General features: G+C 33.2%; 1 protein-coding gene across 4 annotated transcripts in view; it reads left to right on the top strand.

The window, feature by feature from the left end:
* Fhos (Formin homology 2 domain containing) overlaps positions 1-20,721 on the top strand; it is a 133,881-nt gene that overhangs the window by 94,294 nt on the left and 18,866 nt on the right. For 3 of the 4 annotated variants that reach the window (XM_070311408.1, XM_070311410.1, XM_070311409.1), the window contains 8 exons: positions 4,035-4,102; positions 6,264-6,369; positions 9,980-10,490; positions 11,041-11,303; positions 12,547-12,678; positions 13,081-13,417; positions 14,675-15,300; positions 20,079-20,239. In XM_070311408.1, the coding sequence (XP_070167509.1) occupies positions 4,035-4,102; positions 6,264-6,369; positions 9,980-10,490; positions 11,041-11,303; positions 12,547-12,678; positions 13,081-13,417; positions 14,675-15,300; positions 20,079-20,239 (2,204 nt within the window). The remainder of the gene's footprint in view (positions 1-4,034; positions 4,103-6,263; positions 6,370-9,979; positions 10,491-11,040; positions 11,304-12,546; positions 12,679-13,080; positions 13,418-14,674; positions 15,301-20,078; positions 20,240-20,721) is intronic. The other variant, XM_070311411.1, reaches the window with a different exon arrangement.

The following is a 20,721-nucleotide window of genomic DNA, read 5'->3' as shown; positions in this document are numbered from 1 at the left end:
ACGATATTGAGATTTTTCCATTTAGAAAAATATTAATAACGTTTAATATTTGCAAAACTATAATATTTTATTTTATAGTATTGTTAATGGAATATTTAATGTAATTTTTTAACATATTTGATACAAACAGGGATTTTGTAATACATATAATTAATTTTTTAAAGAAGAATTTATTAAATATTATTATTAGGCCATATATAATTATAGCTAGTATAATATATGATTTCATTGTTAACACCATAATCTCTTTAAATAATAAAATGAAACTGACGTTAAATGTGCATGGAATTAATTTATTTCGATTATTTAAACCGCACATTTGCTAAACATTAAAATAATAGATCGTTATATCGGCCGTATAAGGCTCTTGTTGAAAATTTATTATTGTATTGCATCGCTCGATATATTAATCGCCTTTCGTCCTCACATCAGTGCAGAGGAAGCGTATTCATCGAGCGACCACGAAATTCCACGATTGATAATTTCCGCGATTCAATTTCGCTCGCAAACAGATCGAACAAATATTTCGCGGTTGGCCGCTTAGCTGGATATATTATATAGCACGCGAAGCGTGCTACGAGAGCGCGTTTTCACATATCACGCGATACACGGACTCAGATTTCGCTCGCGCCGAGCAACTTGGCAATTGCATTCGTTCGTCCGCAAAATGGGTTAAATTATCTTACTGTATCATCATAAAATTTTCATGAATTTCTTAAATTCTTAGCGGACTAGTCCTTAGTTTATGGTTTTCAGCCTGAATTTATTGGAATTATAATTCTTTGGATTAGAATTCTATAATGATTTTTGTTTTATAATATAATTTCATGAAAAAATAAAATTTTTTTATTATTACATATTTACGATGGCAATTTAGGTAAACATTAAACTTAGCAAAATCCATTCAATAATTTTTATTGTTATATACTGGATAATATATGTTGCAGTTTCAACTCGTATATCAGATTTTCAAAGTTAATCTAGGCGAATAATGATTAGTAAAACTTTTTTTTTATACAAATAATTTTTTTTTTTTTGCGATACGGAAATATATCACAGAAAATATGATAAATTACAGGATATATATTAGATTTGTAGTTTTTAGTTTAATCATCTTTGATATTTTTATTTTTTTCATGCGCTCTTTATTTAGTTATTCTCACTGTTCTTACATTAGAGTAACATTATGTGCCAATTGGCATCACCCATTACATACACAACGTTGATAATTCTAGATAAAAGTGCTAATGCACTATTATTATATCCCACAAAATGTCGTGATGTAACATCTTATCACATTACACATCTGTCACAAAATAAATATATTATTGTTATGTTTTTGTACATTTTCAATTGATCCAATTAATCTAATAATACCAAATAATAGCATTTTAAATTTAGGAGAATGAAACTAATTTAGATCACTATGATGTTAGATATTTGCGAATATATATTGGGTTTTCCAAAGATATAAACATTTAGTCAAAAGCTTTTGGAAATATATATATAATATATTCTTTCTTTTTATAAATCTGTTTTGAGAATACACCCTGAATCTTCAGTGGTCGATTAACTTTTTGCTTTTTATGATATTAAAATATTGTTATTAAATTATTTCCAAGATTCTGTAATCATCAAAGGGACATTTACACATTTTTGAAGAAATCTAGTATACTAATGTATATACACACTTGAAATTCGTAGAATATTAACGTCTTGTCAGAAGCAATAAAAGCTGTTCTCCCTCTATTTTTTCTCTTTGGATATAGGTCAGTAGTAGATCATTTACGGTAACGTAAATTGCGTAAGCAGTCATTTAATGCTGAAAACTGTCATTGATCCGAGTGAAAATTAAATGAAACAAGATCTATGAGTGACAATGATGCATTACGGCGCAGTTGGCAAAGTTGCTTAGCAACGAAAAGAAGATACTACGCGGAGACAGAGAGACACAAGGACAAAAAGAGTCGAGGAAGGAGACAGGGACTTTTGCTTATATGGTCACTGATTACGGAGGGACCAAGGGCCCCAGGGGCCTTGGGACCGCTATTCTTAGAAGACGCGTCGCTCCTTCTCTCTTCCTCGCTGTCGTCCTTCTCCTCAACTCCTCCGCGTACCCTGCAGCGAACTCCTAATTACCTCCGCTTGCATATCTATCTTCTTTCTCCTTTTCGCTCGTTCTTCCCATCGCTCTTCTTCTTCGGTCATCCCTCACCTGCATGCATTATGCATTTGAAGATCGCGTGATAGTCGTGGATTATGCGGGCCTCCTTTTCCACGAAAGAAATCGCGAATTGGGTTTGCCACGCCGCGAACCGTGACTCTAACTGGAGAACAAAAAAGACACGATTACATAAAAAATTGCAAACAAAAAGTATCTTTATATTTTGAAGTTAGTATTAAACTTTGCATTGTATGCTATCGATATAACGAGTGTTGAAAAATTAAAAAATCTTGAAACGATAAACTAAGTTTTGTAGTCGAAATTGATCAATTTTGAACGAAACTTCAAAAATCTGATTCTAACGAAAATAGAAGAACTAACAATAAAAAACATGATGGGATATATCGCGTAATTAGAGATAGCTATATTTATATTTTTAATATTTCCTGATGTATGGGTATGTACCATACATAAAATATGAAGCCGATGACAAATGAATTGCGCGCTTATCAAAGGCGGAAACTATTACACTTTCTACACGTTCTAATACGTTGTACCCCAATACGTCCGATTTTTTCTTTTCATCGCGCTTCGTCTTGTTTCCGGAAAATTTCCCGTCGCATATATTCACGGTGAATTGGCGTTACCACCCTTTCGCACGATAACGTGTTCCGCTAGGATTCCTTCCTTTTTTCACCGTCCTGACGAACTACTCGCGATATTTCGCGGGAGAGAGTCAGGAAACGCCAGCGCGGCCGGCAAATTGAATTTACTCTGCCGCACCACTGATGAAATGGAATTCAATTATTAGTAATACGGTGAATCGTGAATCTATGATTGGAAGAGGATCGCGCACCGGATGACGAAAGAGAAAAACAGACATTTCGTTGCGAAAAATTCATTGGATTTAATTACTGGTGCCGTGTTTAATTGCAGGATGCTCGACGTTTGTTTGATAAATACGCCAGATAAATTCGAAAGAGGGAAGAAAAGATATCAAATTGTAAATAATGTTCACAATGGGATCATCATGAATTCGAATATGTTAAATATGGCTTTGCGATGTATTGAATATATGCATACTCGCGCGATTTATTATCAATAGCTCATTATAGATAAATTGCCAAAAATTATTGTAAAATATTTTTGTCTTGCTATTTGAGAAAAATTTCTACGGGTGTTAATTAAAAATTATGTTTATGAAATAACAATTTTAGCGTGAGAAATTGTTAATAGATAAAAATTCATCTAATATGATGGAAAAAAACATAATAATTCCAAAATTTTATCCAAAAACACTAATTAAAAATATATTTTACGCAGAATTCTCTCTAAACTTTGTTTTATGTCATATTTTAAAATGATACTTTATTCGAATACATATACACGAACTCATACGCGCATAAAATTGAAAATTTTTAACATAAATAACTTTTGGCGAATTTGCAATAATTATATCACTTATTCGCGCGGCTGTTTCATTAATTTTTATATTTTCCCTATTACGGTGTATTATTAATATCGCGCTTCATTAACTCTATGGTTTTCGTTTGGCGATACTAAAATAATTCGTCTGACGACGAAGATTCTTGATCTCGCCCGAGGGATGGATTCAATAATCTGAAACGGCAATTTATATGAAATTAGCAGTGCGCTTGCTTGCGCAATCTCATGGAATGATCCCGATGGAGAAGGCCGTTGTCGTAAACACGGCCTCTTCATTACTGGCGCGCTTTAAGTACCGTGATCTGAAAATGGGGACCCTCGCAGAAAGAGGCCTCCCATCCATCGGACCTGGACGCGCGCGCAACAATGCATGCGAGTGTGGTATTATTATAATAAATGGTTGCGTGTTGCTTGTCTGTTGCAGAAAAATTGCTGAACAGCGAGGGCCGCGAGCTGCGACGGGCTCTCTTCTCCCTCAAGCAGATTTTTCAGGTGGGTTTACAATTCGCGATGCGAATAGAGCGAGCGGGGCGAGAGAATGCCACGGTGTACGGTGGAGTTGGATGGATAAGGAGGATGGATGAGTGGCGGGGCGCGTGACCAAGTCTAGCGGAGGATATTTTTACATCCGCGAAACTACTTGTCCGACGAGTAAATATTTGCATGGCGAGTCGAGAGCGAATGCATCTTTTCCCCCCTCCTCTTCGTCGAAGACGCACGAACTTTTCTTCTCTTCCGAGAAACTTGACATAGCCAAGAATGAAAATTTCGATCAAATATTTGGCGATTTTATATCATAATATTTATTTCGGTGAACTATTCACAAATAAAAACAAGTTGCTTCATCTTGAATTAAAGCGCAATGATAATTATAAAATAAAGGAGAAAATATGTGCGATTGTGCGCTTCTTACGTATACATATTCAATTAATATTTACTTTACTTTCTAAACTGCAAAAAATATTTTATTAGAAAAATATTAGAAAATGTAAAATAAGAGAAGACGATTGAACTAATTCAAAATCTTAGAGATTCTCTATTCTTCTACTGAGAATTATACCGTTATTAAATTTTTAAGTACCTGAAAACACATAAGAGTTTGCTGTACTCGCGGGAAACCATAGTTCTCTATCAAATAATCATTTTCCTTTTGTTATCCCGTAACGGTGTTTCACTTTCTGCGCGAGCAGTTTTCTTCCGCCTGATAATATTATTCCTTTTGTCAAGAGGAAGATTGTATTACAGTTTTTCGAATAACATGTCAGTTGAAATGCGTTGCTATCTTTTTCCTTTTTTTCCCGGGATGTATTAAAATTTATAACTTCCTAAGATTTAACTTATATATTAAATGACTCGTTTATCCACGATTGTTGTCTATCAACCGTGTTCCTTTTGTCATCTGCAATTTCAAAGGTCAAGATTATTAGAAATTCCAAACTAATTTTGTGCTATCGGACGAGTTAATTAAATCTTGCACGCGTTTAATGATCCTATCCCCTTTCCGATTATTGCTATCGCGAATTCCACGTATCTCTCGTATTCTTGCACACCCTCCATCGTTAATCCGTACAGCTAATCGAATTTACCGTCGCGAAAATCAATTGCACGTTCACCCGATATCTAATCCAGTCGCGAGACATCGTATATGAATATATTTCGTGATTATTTTCACGAGGCATCGAATTCCGAACGCGAATGTGTGCCCTTTCTTATTCTCCTTTCGGCGGATTTCAAGTTTCTATCGCGCCACGTGGAATCGAGGAAATGCATCGGTACGAGTTCAATTTCGCTTCTTAATCCGCCGAGCTAATCGAATCTACCGTCGTGCCTAAGTCCCGTGTAAACTTCCGCCATCTCAGAATTGGTAGAGCTGAGCAGGCGAGGGGAAACATAGGGATATACCGAAGTATATATACGCGAACTATAGAAGTTGGCGACGAGATCGCGAACGAGCCACGGCGCCGGCATCGCGGCGCCCTCGGAGAAACGAGGGGGTTTAATCAAACTTCGTAGATTTTCCATTATGCCCGCGACTTTGCGCCCGGAGCGGCATAACTAATTCCATTTAACGTCGGTTGCGACGGGACGGGTTGGGCTTAGGTGGCAATGTAGAGGTAAATCACGCCGCCGTCAGGATCGGATATCAGCGCGCGCAGCCGCGTTAAGTTATTCTTCCGGATAGATGTTTATTCCCTACATCTCAATTTGTTGAAAAGCTTGTTCGCGTTAAGAAAAGTAGAATAAAAAAAATTCAGGTATGTCTGAAAGGATTATAGTCGAGAATTTTAGTTGATCGAAAAAAAAAAAAAGACAAAGATTGTTTCTGAAATATTCTATAAATATGAATGAAAATTTAAGACTTTTAATTATTCTTGTTTTCATTAATTTTATCTCACGCTTCACTTTGATGTAAAGTAGTTACACGCGCAACGCAGATGTATTAATTAAAATGTAATGCAATAATTTACCAAGTTGTGCAGGCTAAAAGCTTTCTGTTCTGATACAATTAAGAAACATGTTTAGCTGCAATAATGCATTCAGATCTTTAGGAAAATACTTCCGCAAACTGTTCTTATTTAGTACGTCAACATAGATTTATATTGTCGCCACATTAAGTTATAATCAAGCCTTATGGCGAATTTCAATTTTCCAGGAGGACAAGGATCTCGTGCACGAGTTCGTGCAAAATGACGGACTTGCCTGTCTTATCAAAGTTAGCAGTGAAGCTGATCAAAATTATCAAAATTACATTTTACGAGGTGAGTTACTTTATCCATTAATCATAAAATTGGAGAATAGCTGCACTTTTCTAATGCCTACTTCTGATTCGATAAAGAGAAGTCCTACATCTTTCTCGCTTAAATTATTCTTTTATTGAAATGTTTATTTACTTAAAATCGAACTGGAACTTTTCTGTGTGAAAGCATAAGATCGGAATAATTTAAAAAATAGCAGTATATATAAAAAAGAATATTTTTATTTTTGAAATTTAAAGTTTTAACGGCCAAGTATATAAAAAATGTTTTTAAAAAATATGCGTATATTCTTTCTTGAATAAAAGAGATATTGAAGAACAAATGTACGCGTTCAGCTCTCTACTCGAAGACAATTTTTTTTCTTCTATTGTTCTTGATTCAAGATGTGTCTGACTACTTGTTGCTTAATTTAATAGTTGAAAAAGTTAGACAATAATTATATTAATATTTTCTCATAATTACTTGACATTTGATTTGTCTTTAATTACATATCTTGGATGATACAAAAGCATTTTATTAATAGAATAGAAGTTTGGTTAGATATTTTTATCAATTCGTGCAAATTTTCAAAAACTTGTCTAACTTGTAAGTGACTTGCGATAGAGCTTGTCACTACGGATAATTCGATAACAACGCGAAAGATAATTATTCTGTAGCTTCCGCATAATAAAGACGGTGCATCCAATTAGTCGGCGGGAAAGTCGTACTGTAAACGGCCTCGTAAATTAAATTAAGGGAACCATGCGACCTTGTCGGCGTATGCACGTCGAGATTTCGTGGTAGACGCGGGTATAGACTCCGTCTCGCAATCTCACGAGTAACGATAAGATAATAGCGGCGAATAATGCAGCCAGCGTTTAACGAGCGTGGCGCATCAACTTGGTCCTCGTCTTTGCTTTTCCGAGAAAGACGCGACGACGATGATATTACCGTCTAAAAGACCCGACGAGGGGAGGCGATATTGCGTGTAAGTGTTAACGCGGCGCGTTTACGAAAGCGCCGACACGTGGGAGCCACGGTGTGGCTCGTGACTACTTGTCAAATCGCGAGATGCGTCGCGAATTATGAATAGCGTCTTTTGATCGCGCCTTTTGAGTGCAGCATCCCGGGCACCGTGTTCAAGTGCTCCGTAAACTGTCGGCCCGACATGTAAGCGAACACGTTAATTCTACATTATATGACGTATTCGTCGTGTCGGTGTAAATACATCGTGAAGATGCACCCACAGAAAAGATTTCCGTATCTAACGCTATTACTCTTCAATCTATCATAAAATAGGATCGATATAGCGACAATCGATATTTATTATTGAAAAAGGAATATTTTAATCTTAAATGGAAAATTCTTAAATCTAGAATAAAATGCCTAGTAACGCCACCGCGTATCGGTTTCGCGCCGACTATTGTGGCGCTAATATCAAGTTATTCTAAATGCAAGAATATATAAGCTTAGATTTGTATATGTTACTCTCGTCTCAAGATAGAGTAAGACAATCTTATTTAATTCGAGAGAGAAGAAAAGGAATTATTGATTTAATTTTAAAATTGTTTTATTTTCATACCGCATAAGGTTGTGATACGATTAAATATGTCAAGAATATTTTTTATCTCGTTATCAGAAATCCTTTCTGAGAGTGTGAAGAGACTCAAAGTACCTATAATGGAGAATTGGAAGATTAAGTAGAAAATGTAATAAAGAAAGATTTTAAAATCGCGAACATGATTTTGGATTTTTTTTTTTTAGAAAGAAAACTGATTCATCGTATGCATATTCAGGCATAATTTGATAATTAATAATTATAACCATTTATTTATAATTCATAATTTTTTATTTTATAATAAATTCTTCGATTAGTCGCGGCATGATTATAAATGACACTATGTGTTAAATTTGGCGATCCATTTGAAGATCTTTATAATATAATATGTAATAGAGTATATATAGTATACGTCCGATATGCGCTGATTGCAATCTATATCTAATTTTTTAATTAGATTTTCTGTGTCATAATTTATGATTCTCGTGTAATGATAACAACTGGATTAATGTTTGTGTCGGTGAAACGTGCTTAAATCGTTTTATCGTCATTGTCATTGCCGGCACGAATGTGTCGTTGATGCGATTCGCATGATTGTGCGAATACCAGAATTTTGATGATATTCTATTAGATATATATATATATATATATATATATATATATATATATATATATATATATGTGAACATATAGCCTGTATATATGTTCCATGTAATATATATATATATATCTTATCTTTATCGAACTTGTCTTGCTCAACTGCATTATGCAGAGTTAAATTTTCGTTAGTTAGATATTGATTAAAACGCATACATGAGGATATAAAAGTGAAAAAAAATTTTATTGATTGTTGATCAATATTATTTCTGACGTCAATTTATGTAATATGATTTGTATAACATGATTTTGACCTGAATTAAACATTGTTAGAATTCTCGCAAACAAAATCGATTTAGTTGAATTGAATTTGGGACAATACGTTACGACAATAACTTATAAATTTGATTCGACAAATGCTCACATAATTGGTTTACTTTATTTAGGATTTTGTTACGGTAAAATCAATTTGAATTGCATAAATGACATAGATTTTTTGTTTTTCAGTTTTGCGCATATTGTTCATTATAATTATTATTCATGAATTGATCCTTATTTTTTTTCTCTCTCGCTGCTTCTAATTAATTTTCGTTGAAACGGATTCTACCTACAAAGCATGAGTGTTCGTAACAGCTTTTCCTCATATTTTTCGCGCATTTTACATGCCAAGCGTGTTGTAATTTATTTAGAGTACAGCAAACGGGGCTTTTGTTGGAACATGCGAGTTTTAAGCGGCAGCGTGTGCGCGCAAGCACGTTTTTGATCACGTAATTTCACGTGGAATAAAACCCGAGTAAAACTATGATTGACGGAATTTACACGTTAAATTCCAGTCGCACCTACCTACGGCCCGGGGACGAGCCGGAAATCAGTTTTGTAAACAACGAGGCGGCATAGAGCAAAAATATATAGACAGCATCGTTTCGATTCGTTCCGAGATTGATGGATTTCGTTCCGCTACAACGATGGTCGTATTTTTATTTTTCCTTCCCATATCTGCATTCGCAGAGATCTTTGTATCGATTCTCCTCTTTTATTTATATTTTTGCATTCCAGTAAAAATAGCAAAATACCACAGAGCGAATTAAAAGGCGAAATAAATGACTATATGATACAATATCTACAGTTGTAAAATCTGAAATAAAAAAAACGTTGATTAATGCGAAAAATATTTAAAATAGATTGAAATATAGCTGAGAAAGATCTTATTTTCTAATATTACAATTATATATATATATATATATATATATATATATATATATATAATATGGATTTTGTAGCTATCCAAACAACGTAAAAGCTCAAAATATTCGAGATATCGAGAATATATATATATATATATATATATATATATATATTCCACATTAGGGAGCTATATTTACGGACAATGGTTAAAGGCATGTTTCTCTTCATACATGAATTATCTATAACAATTTAACCCTTCGTGTTTAATCTCGCAACTCGTTTGCATTTATGCAGCACTTGGCCAGGTGATGCTGTATGTCGACGGCATGAACGGGGTGATGGAACATGGACAGACGGTGGAATGGCTGTATACGTTAATTGCAAGTCGTTTTCGGCTGGTGGTGAAGACAGCGTTGAAGCTGCTGCTTGTATTTGTGGAATACGTGGAAACAAACAGTCTGCTGTTGGTCAGGGCTGTCAGGGCGGTGGATCAGGCCAGGGGCGTGGTGCCGTGGATTAACGTGATGAAACTCCTGAAGGATTATGATGCCGCCGATACGGAGTTGCTTATATACGCGACGACATTGATCAACAAGTGCTTGAACGGCATTCCCGATCAGGACACTTATTATGATCAAGTAGACTGCCTCGAGGAGCAAGGTATGGAGGGCGTCATTCAAAGGTACATGTCGAAGCAGGGCACGGATCTCGATTTGCTCAGGCAGTTTCAAATTTATGAGGCAGTGCTGCATCACGAAGACGGCGACAGAGGTTCGCCGATACGTCAATTAGATGACAATATAAGGTAAGTACAATAATATTATAGGTTCAACATATAATATGATTCATAGATAACTTTATATCTAAAATTTATGTTTCTCGATTCGTATATAAATGAATATTAGATATTATACATATAATTCTTTGAAGAATATAGTAAAGATAATTATGTTATAACAGAAGACTATACACTCAAGAGAAGCTGCACAATTTTTTTGAAACATATATATTATAAATAAATTTTAGAATAATGCGTATTATTTTTATTTAATGATATTTAATAGAAAATTACAATTTTGGACGAGAATGAATAAAATATATTATTTGATTTAAAATGATATTATTTTGACAGAACTTCAATTTAAGACTTTTCACAAATCTAAAAATCAAAATTCGATATTTAAGAAGAACATATATTGTATTGATGAAATTTTTAACGCGAAGGAAAGTTGTGAAAAAATGTGTAATCGAAAATAAATCAGATAGAACATTCTCTATATTGGGGGGGGGGGGGGATATTATATTCTATTTTATGAGAAATTTGATAAAAACAATATTCTACATTGATTTCACAGAAAGACTTTACGGAACCGAAAGTCTTTAGTGGATTCTCACGAACGACGAAAATCTCGGAGGCATTCGACAGGTAATTCGCCTTTGTCGATGTCCTTGAATGCACGTCTAAGTCCACGGCTTAATCATTCTCTGGGTGTGAGCTCATTGAACAACACCTTGAACTCCAATTTACCAGACGATGACGACGAATCAAGTAGCTCTCAAAGTTCCCACGGTCATCTGGGTGAAGTTCAGCTCAACGGCAGTTATAAAGAGAATAAAGGTAATTCTTTCTCTGTCTGCTTTCTCCCTCTCTCTTTTCTGTTATAACTATACGTATAAGTATATACTACTTATATAAATACAATATATTTATCTGCGAAAGAAAGAGAAAGAGGGGGAGAGAGAGAGAGAGAGAGAGAGAGAGAGAGAGAGAGAGAGGAGGAAGAGGAGAGAAAGTTTTGTGATTAAATTTATTGTAGATAAACTATTTAATGCATTTATTTCCTTTTGCACGAATAAAGTAAATATATTCTATTGCGCAAATTTTGAACTTTTTTAGGTCTGAACTCGGTTATAAGCCTCATAAAAAACTTTGTTTACTTTTTGTTTGTTTATTGTTATGGTTAAATTACTGGCTTTATATAGTCTAACCGGGCATCGTCGCAGTGAATAATAATGCAAGTTTGTATATGTCAAAATTTTTAGTTTACATAAAATGATGAAATAAACTTACTTTACACTCCTGCGAAAATTGGCTGCAGAAATGTGTTTTTGCTTTATATGTATATAATAAAGTCGATTTAAAGATTTTTCTGACAAAGGTTATACATGTAAAATCAATATCTTTTTGCTTTTTTAAATAATGCTTTACAAATTATTATAAATTATAATAACAGCGGAGATTGAAATTATACAATATAAGTAATATATATTAAAATCCAGAGATTATAATTTTCCAAATTCTTCAAACGATCTCAATTGGCGCGTACATTGTAAATTGATTCGTTAGCAATTCAATTGCACGATGAATACGAACTTGGACGCCCACGGGGTATGATTCCCGCATCGGCGAATTGCGTACCGAGATCTTGCGGTTTTCAGTTCCCTTGCGCATTTCATCGGAGACGCGATACGCGGTCAGCATAAATGTTCCATTAGATTTCTGAAGATATCAAATATACGCCAGGCCGAATATAATATCATAAGTTAAATATCTTGCGATTTATCTTTTTACGAAGAACGCGTACATGTTATTGTTTTTTTTTTTTTTTTATTTGACTATACTTTTAAGTAATGTATTATACATTTATATTACTATGATAAACTATATTATTTCTGCAATTTTTATTCAATAAAAATGGCGGAAAAGTAAAATTTAATTTAAATTTAATTTAAATTTTGAAGAAATTTGCTTTTATATTTAATTCATAATAAAAAGCCAATTTGATTTTTTAAATATATATTAAGATGTATATATACGATTTGTTTTAATGAAAAATGGAAAATTGTATCGCGTATTTTAGTGGATGTTGGTGTTACACCAGCGCTGAGACGACGAAGAGAACGCGCGGAGAGACAGAGGAGCTTTATTAGAGAGCAACAAGAAGCTACCGCAAATATGAGAGCTTCGCTTGGTCATACCGATGATCAAGAAAGTGAGTATTTATGGAGCATTTAATTGCTATATTTCTGCTATCGTTTTCTTATTTTCCCATTTAAGTGTCCGATTATTATTGATAATATGTTTTTCGTTCTCACAGAAGAAAGAAATCTTGTTTAATTTCATATTTTACATATTTATTCACATAGATAAACGATTTAAAAGTAAATATATTAGAAAATAAAATTGCGGGGAATTTCTTGTGAAACGTATTCGCGCTGCTTGAATCAAGTTTTTATCTCAAAATTATCAGACCAATTTAATGAAACATATTTGAATTCTTATTATACATAGATATGATATGTAGATGCGTGCATTGTTTTTTCAAAATTAGATGTACAAGGAGATATTATTTTAATATTGTAATAAGTACTTTCTATCGTGTGTGCTATTAAAGGTCAATTCGCATCGAACAGTCCGCGATACACGAACGGTACCTCGTATGAAAGGAACGCTGATTCTCCCTCGAACAAGTTGTCTAGAACGAACAGCAGGAAGGACCTGACACCCTTGATGAATGCGGCGAACAAGCTCGATTCGGAGGAGAAGAAACCATGGTATGGCAAAAGTCCCAACGAAGGTGTCGAGTACGACGAGAATAATCACACTGACGAAGATGGGGATCGTCGAGTGGTTCTACAGCTTAAGAGGGAAGGTACCGTCAAGGATCTCACGCAGAAGTTGGCGGCACAGAATCTTATACCTAGCAGTCCTGTGGAGGAGAAAGTTTCCAGGTAATTTCGGCAAAGGCATAATCTTCATTTTAGATGCATGTTGCTCGATTAATTTATTCCTTGCATTTTCATTCTATATTTGTATTTGAATTATTTCTTACACATTAATGAAGCTAATATATATTTGAAACTTTTCTATGCAGTTCCACTTCTTTTTATAGTCTCGTTTAATGAAGTTTAGTGTAAACTTCATTAAACGAGACTATAAAAAGAAGTGGAACTGCATAGAAAAGTTTCAAATATATATTAGCTTCATTAATGTGTAAGAAAATAATTATACAATAAGAGAGGGCGAAACCGAGAGACTCTTTAAATATTGAAACTAAAATAACATTCTTCTAAAAATTAACTCTATTCTACTAAATCAACTCTGATATTATTTCATCATATTTTATTATATTTATGTTATAACTTACGAAGATATTTTCTATAATATAAATTTATATAAATTTCCATTACTAGACGTTGTTGTTATAAATAATTGAAAATAGTGTTATTAATTTTTATCTTAATTTTAAATACCTTGTTGCATTTCTAAAAAAAATGTTTTTGAACGCAAAAGTTGATTCCACTTTATGACAAGTAGAAGTTGAAAATAGCGTATTAGAATAACGCGAGATATTGACAACAGCAATAGTACTTGAGGGCTGGAAGAGTTGCACAAACTTTATCATATTCGAGTCGGAAGTTCCATCGAGTTAATTTTACGCAGGATATTGCAAAAGTAGCACGGTTCGTATAAAAGTTAGTTCTCCGTCGCTACCGGATGCGAAACTTTCAACAAAATCGATCAGCCTTATCTTGAGTAAATTCTGTCATGCTATAAAAATATCTAGTCATGTAAAAATTGATTAATATATATTTGCAAAATATTGATATACTTTAAATATAGTGTTCAGTGATACAGATTGAATTATATAAAGAAAATTGGTTGGAATATTTTTAGAAAGATTAAATCATATGGCAAGCAATTTAATTCAAGTGATTACATTATTAATCATCAGAATCAGATTGAAGATTATTTCTATGTTTAACGTTAAATATAACTGTAGTCATCTCGGTTTTAATCCCTGTATTTAGACAATTAATTTACGTAATAATTCAGTGAAACAATAATGTCGGGCATATTTTGTTACCGATGTTGATTTTGCTCTCCATTTTATGCTATATTTGAAAAATGTATACTCGTAGCACACGTCATCAAATATTATATATCAAGCGGTTTTACGATCTAGTATTTTTCACGCGTATCTTCAGAATAGGAGACATGAGCGGGCTGATTTCGAAGGCAAAGGAGGGCCTGGCGAAATCAAAATCAAAAGCGGATGTATTGAAGTCGCCGACCGGTGACAATCTGCCCAAGCTGCAGGAGACGAAAAAATCCGAGAACGAGCTTCACTGGGAGGAGCTGGTGAAGAAGCTGAAGAGACCGCTTTCTCTCTGCGACCTGGACTTCACCGATCTGAATTCCGACGATGAGATCGATGTGCTGGGATCCACTAATGTGACGAACGGTGTGCCACCCCCGCCACCACCGATGGCCCCTCCGGCTGGAGACGTTCTGGCACCTCCGCCACCGCCGTTAAACGCGAGACTACCACCGCCACTTCCTCAGGGTCCGCCGCTGCCTTTCGGCATCAACCTAAAGATTTCGAGACCGCCGCCGCCGACCAACGAGGCGCCAAAGAGTCAACCGTTGTTGCTCGCGAAGAAGAGCAAAAAGACTGTGAAGCTGTTCTGGAAGGAGGTACGGGACGACCCTAATATACTTGCACGGCTCGACAAACACAAGATGATCTGGGACGAGTTGTCACCTGTGACCGTCGACACGCAGAAACTCGAGCACCTTTTCGAGAGTCGCGCCAAGGATCTCATCACTAAGGTAAGTTAATCTCTACGTTCGATTTCCGTTACGATTTGATATAATTTTCGTCACATGAGCGACGAACCGTGAATTTCATCATCGAGCGAATAGTTGAGGAGAATGACGTAAAGACCGAATGTTTGTTTAAACGGCGTCTAACCTCGGTTGCCTCTTGAGATATATTATATATTGTAGTTTCGTACGTATTCTTTGACATTTTCAATAGGGATTTAAAACAGAAGGCGTATTTCGCGTTATTTATTTTTATCGCGTTTTTTTTTGTTTGATGTCTTATGTTGTTTATTGTTCAAATAATAATGACAGTATTGACTTAGTACTTGGTTTATTTTGACGAAGAAACCGCAATTTTATTCTCAAAGAAGAGAAACAATTAATGATGTATTATAAAATTATTATTTATTATAATTTAATCCATTTTCTTCTTTGCTTTGTACTGTTTTGCTTCTAGTACTAGTCATTTTGTGATTGGTCAGTTTTTATGGGAAAGCTAATGTTAGCTCTTTATTCAAGCAAGGTTGGCAGAGGAGAATCTTTCTATGGTACTAAAATTTCGACGTGCATAAAGTGTATATCAACAATCTTATGTACACGAGCTCTACATGTTTGTCGATTCAACAATTTGGGATTGCATGCGTTTAAAGGGGATGATATTTTTGTATCGCATCAATTCGAGACGCATCGTATCGTTTATAATTTTGATGATATTCAAAAATGAAATTAATTATCGTACATTGCTACGTGAAATCGTAATTGGACACAGTTACATAATGAACAGAAGTTAAATTTATCATTCGTTTTAATTGGGCATAATTATGAAACAATTACATCTACTATCTAATTTCCCGATTTTCCGAGATAAAATTTTATATTATCTTAGAGTGAAAGATATTAATTAACGGTAAATATTATTTAACTAAATATTATTTAATATATTCAATATTATTAAAAATATTATTAGCTTTACAAAAAGTATAGTCTATCTTATATTGCAAAGTTAATTGCTTTCTTTTCATAAATATATTCAGCTAAAATAATCGGACATTATCGATTTATTTTAATAGATTTAATTTATGATTGATTTATTTAGATTTTGTTTGATAACGTCTTATCTATATTTCTAGTCGATGAAATATTTATGACAATATTAATGAATTATTTTTTGTAAAGAGTATTTTTAATTTTTTCTCTTTATATATTAAATTTTTTATGAATTCTTACACTTCAAATTTAATTCTTTATTAATGATTTGTGCTATGAAAAGCTAGATTAATTTTTATTGAGCAATATCAGATAGTTGATAAATAAATTTTTTTGTGAATTTATAGTTGATTTTTGATTACAGATAATAATAGTAGTTGAACTATATAGTTCTTTTTATTTAAGCTTAATGGATCCCAAGTTTGTAATTATGTTAATCAGTAATTGAGTGCCGGGGATGTCGAAGAAAATAGCTTCTGAAATGCAGTATACTTGTTTTAACCTTTCTCGTCACGGTGTTGGTGTCGCAAATTACGTTCTTCATCTTTTGTTTATGCAGCTGCTGCTGCATTTATTTCTACCTTAAAGAAACCGCTTTAACTGTAATTATGCATGCCTCAACTAAGAACGATGCATCGAGCTTCTTGATTCATTTATATACATATTCATGATCCGTCTTTTATATCTTCTAACCGTAAAATTGAAGAAAGTAATTAAATGCAGCGATTATTTGACTAATGTAAACCAGTTTTAAAATCCAATAAATATTAATTAAACTATATAAATTAATAAACTTTTAAGTTAATATTTAATAGGGTATCGATTCTAGAATACAAAGTTGTCACAGTTAAACTTATACAATTGTTTAAACAAACCATTTAATCTTAGCAATTTATTTCTGATTGAAGAGAATCAATAAAATTTAGAAGAATGAACACACGATAACACTGTAAAAGTTACACACGTACATAACATAATTAAAAACGACTTTTCTCTCTCTCTCTCTCTCTCTCATTGGCATCGCAATTGAGTAGCAAATACCATCGTCAATTGCTGCATTAATTACACTAAGCGATTATATTCGTTTCCTCTCACTTGTGTAATTCGTATACGTGCGTAACTAAATTGCAGCAAGTGATATACCGTACGATAATGAGTACGACTGGGCGTATTTTTCGAGCGTTACTGAAAGCCACCACGATATTCCTCTTCCGGTTTGTTCCGGTTGTTTCCGACGCCGCTGTTCCTCGCCCTTTCAACCTACCTTAGCACACCGATAATTACAGTCGACCTACGCGCCCGTAAAAAAGGGCGAAAAAATGGCTGCGTGCCAGGAAAATCGCGAGTTTGCAGGTGACGAAGCAAAAGTGTAAGAAGGAACAAAGGGTGTAAAAGGGAAACTCGTCTTCGACGCGAATAACGATGTCGTGCACAATTACTCCTTTCGTGACGTCGTAAATCAGAATCATGAACTCCGTATGTTTCTAATAGGGAGGAAGGTTGGAAAAATCAGTGCCACAAGAGTAGTGATTGTTGTAGAGAAACTTGAAATTATAAGAAGGGACATAAGGAGGAATTGTAACATTAGAGCGATAACTTATTACTCTTAAGTGTTATATATATATAGAGAGAGAAAAGGCAGAATTATTTTTTAATATAAGACGAGATATATAAATACCTTTAAGAAAATATTACAAGATTTTTTTAAATGCGCTGTTAAAAATTTATATAATTTAATTCTTGGTATATAAATTCTCTTTCTCTTTTCTCTCTCTCTCTCTTTGTCTTATTTTCTCTTTTTCTTATTTTTTAAATATTATATTTAATATAAATATAATAATCAATAAGTTGAATAATAATATTTTTATTTGATCTTTTTGTATGAAAACAAAATGTCAAAATTTTAATCATGCCATCTTATTACGTTAAATACAATATATTATATACATACATATTTGATATGATTTTATATTTATCTCTTTTACGATATTACGTATTTTCTAAAATATATTTATATATTTTTACTTTTTTTTCTATAAAGAGAAAGATGTGAATTAAAATTGAAGGAGTTACGTAAATTTTTATTTTATATTAACTTTCGCTTTTAGTTTTGTATTCGGCCATAGAGATATAATTATTAAATTAGGGTTGTACAATAACATCTGCTAATGTAATAGTAGCGGATTAACCGTAACTATATCGCGTGAAGATAACGGTTACGATAACGGACATGAATAACGATTATTACGATGGTCGAATAATAGAGGGTTGGTGATGGTGATGATGGTTTACTGCAATACGACTAATCTTCTTCTTGTATTCTTGGCAATGTTGTTGGTGCTCGCACGAAAAAAAAAAAATGAACGAAATGGCATGCGGAATTTTACAGGAGGTGAGTCTTAATTCCTTAACTTACCGCGCGATTCTATTAATATACATACGTGCATGTGTTTCGAGTGGATCTTCTCACGAGTATATTTTGCTATCTGGCATGATCGATCTCATGCCGATAATAATGCATTAATTAATGGAGATTTCGTGGGAGATATATTTCACTCCTCGAAGAGACTGCTACGCGTACTTTCACCGATGTAAATCTCTCTTGCGTTTGTTATCTCGTGCACATTCCTCATCGTAATTGGCTAATCTACTAAGGATCAATTAATGGAGATGTTACTTCTAACGTTGCCGTGACGATATGGGGTGATTGGCAATTACAATTTCTGCTTTTGTTTCATTAGGTTTTCATTGAGGCATGCAATGACACCGCGTCAATCGATGAAACGATTTGCGATGTCTATCAATATTTTGTTTATGTCTATATATGTTTTGCATAACACTTCTTTTTATTTTTAAAATTCTGTGCAAGTATATGTTGATGTTGTATTTTTAAATTTTATTTTCGATTTTCTGACACATATTATTAACTGACTTATATTTAAAAAATGATTGATGCAATTGACATTGCAATAAAAATGTAGCTTTCAACTTACAGTTAATATTTAGGACATATGTATTATGTATATTTCGCTTTCTCTGAATTTATTTATATAAATTCCGGCATTTTATATATAAAACATTCCAAATTTTTTATTGCATATCAATATAGTATTATTTTAAATTATCTATTAAATACTGTAATCTCTATATTTTATTTTCTCCATTTTGATTTGTATTTATTCTATATGAACATTCGCGTAATTTTCTTTCTCATACACATATTGGGAATATATTTTCTGTAATAAGTGTAATGTAACCTATGGATTTTTTTAGGAGGATGATTTTCTATAAAGATAATAGAAAAAGTTTTACGAACTTATCGTTACAGGTTATTGAATTAGTATTGAATGCATAAAACTGTCCCAATAGTTCATTATCTATAAAGTCGGACAATTTTTGATGCAAGCATTCAAAGTTATTCATACACATGCCTGCGCACACATAAAAAAAAATATATATATATATTTATTTATTTATTGAAATTCAGGATATATATTTATATATATCCTGATTTTCAATAAAAACATTTATCATACATTTATTCCGTTTAATAGCGTTCTCTGTACATTTTATATTTTACATACAATATAAGGTATATTCATGAATCTGTGTAACGTGTTCCAATATTTTATAGCTTTCTGTATGTTTGTATAGCGAGGTATTTGTTGATGCACGGTAATAAATACTAATTGATCTTAATAATCTCAAGTGCTACGAATTAATAACAAAAATGTTAAAATTATATCATGCGTAAACATTTCGATATAAATGAAGATCTGTCTATTGCTCTTGACAAATAGAAGCAGCAAGAAATGAACAAGAACAAGGAGATTATCGTACTGAATCACAAAAGGTCCAACGCTATCAATATTGGTATGACAAAGCTGCCGCCACCAAGATCCATTAAAACTGCGATCTTAAAAATGGATGCTACAATTATGAATAGAGAGGGTATTGAGGTGAGAATATTGCACATTTTTTCTATTTTTTTTTTTTTATCCTTGAATTTTATTTTATAGTAATTACTCTCGTGACAGCTATTAAAAAGTTATATAAAATTAAAAAAATATATATAGCTGTATGTATTTAACTTAAAAAGACCAAAGATACATATGCACGAGGTATATTTCGAACGTTTTATATTTGTTGCTGAAATAAAAATTATCATTCCGAACAACTTTTCATACAAAGTTGGTCATCGTTATTTTTTATTCCTTGTTTAAATTTCGTAATTTTGATCCCAGATATATTCTTAATCTACTTTTCGATTTTTCTTCGCATATTGAACGTTTGTCCAAATGAAACATACCGATCCTATTTTAATTTACGACCGATAGAGCTCTTTGCGAATTTACCTATTTCTGTTGACGATCGATTTCACGATTTAGTTGAAAAGCACTCCTATATATCTCTTAATTTTCCAATTTATTATGATTTCTCT

Source organism: Polyergus mexicanus, unplaced genomic scaffold (assembly GCF_030449975.1).
Source record: "Polyergus mexicanus isolate NDT 795.1 unplaced genomic scaffold, iyPolMexi1.0 SCAF_19, whole genome shotgun sequence".
NCBI lineage: Eukaryota > Metazoa > Arthropoda > Insecta > Hymenoptera > Formicidae > Polyergus > Polyergus mexicanus.
This window is presented reverse-complemented; position numbering and strand designations above follow the sequence as displayed.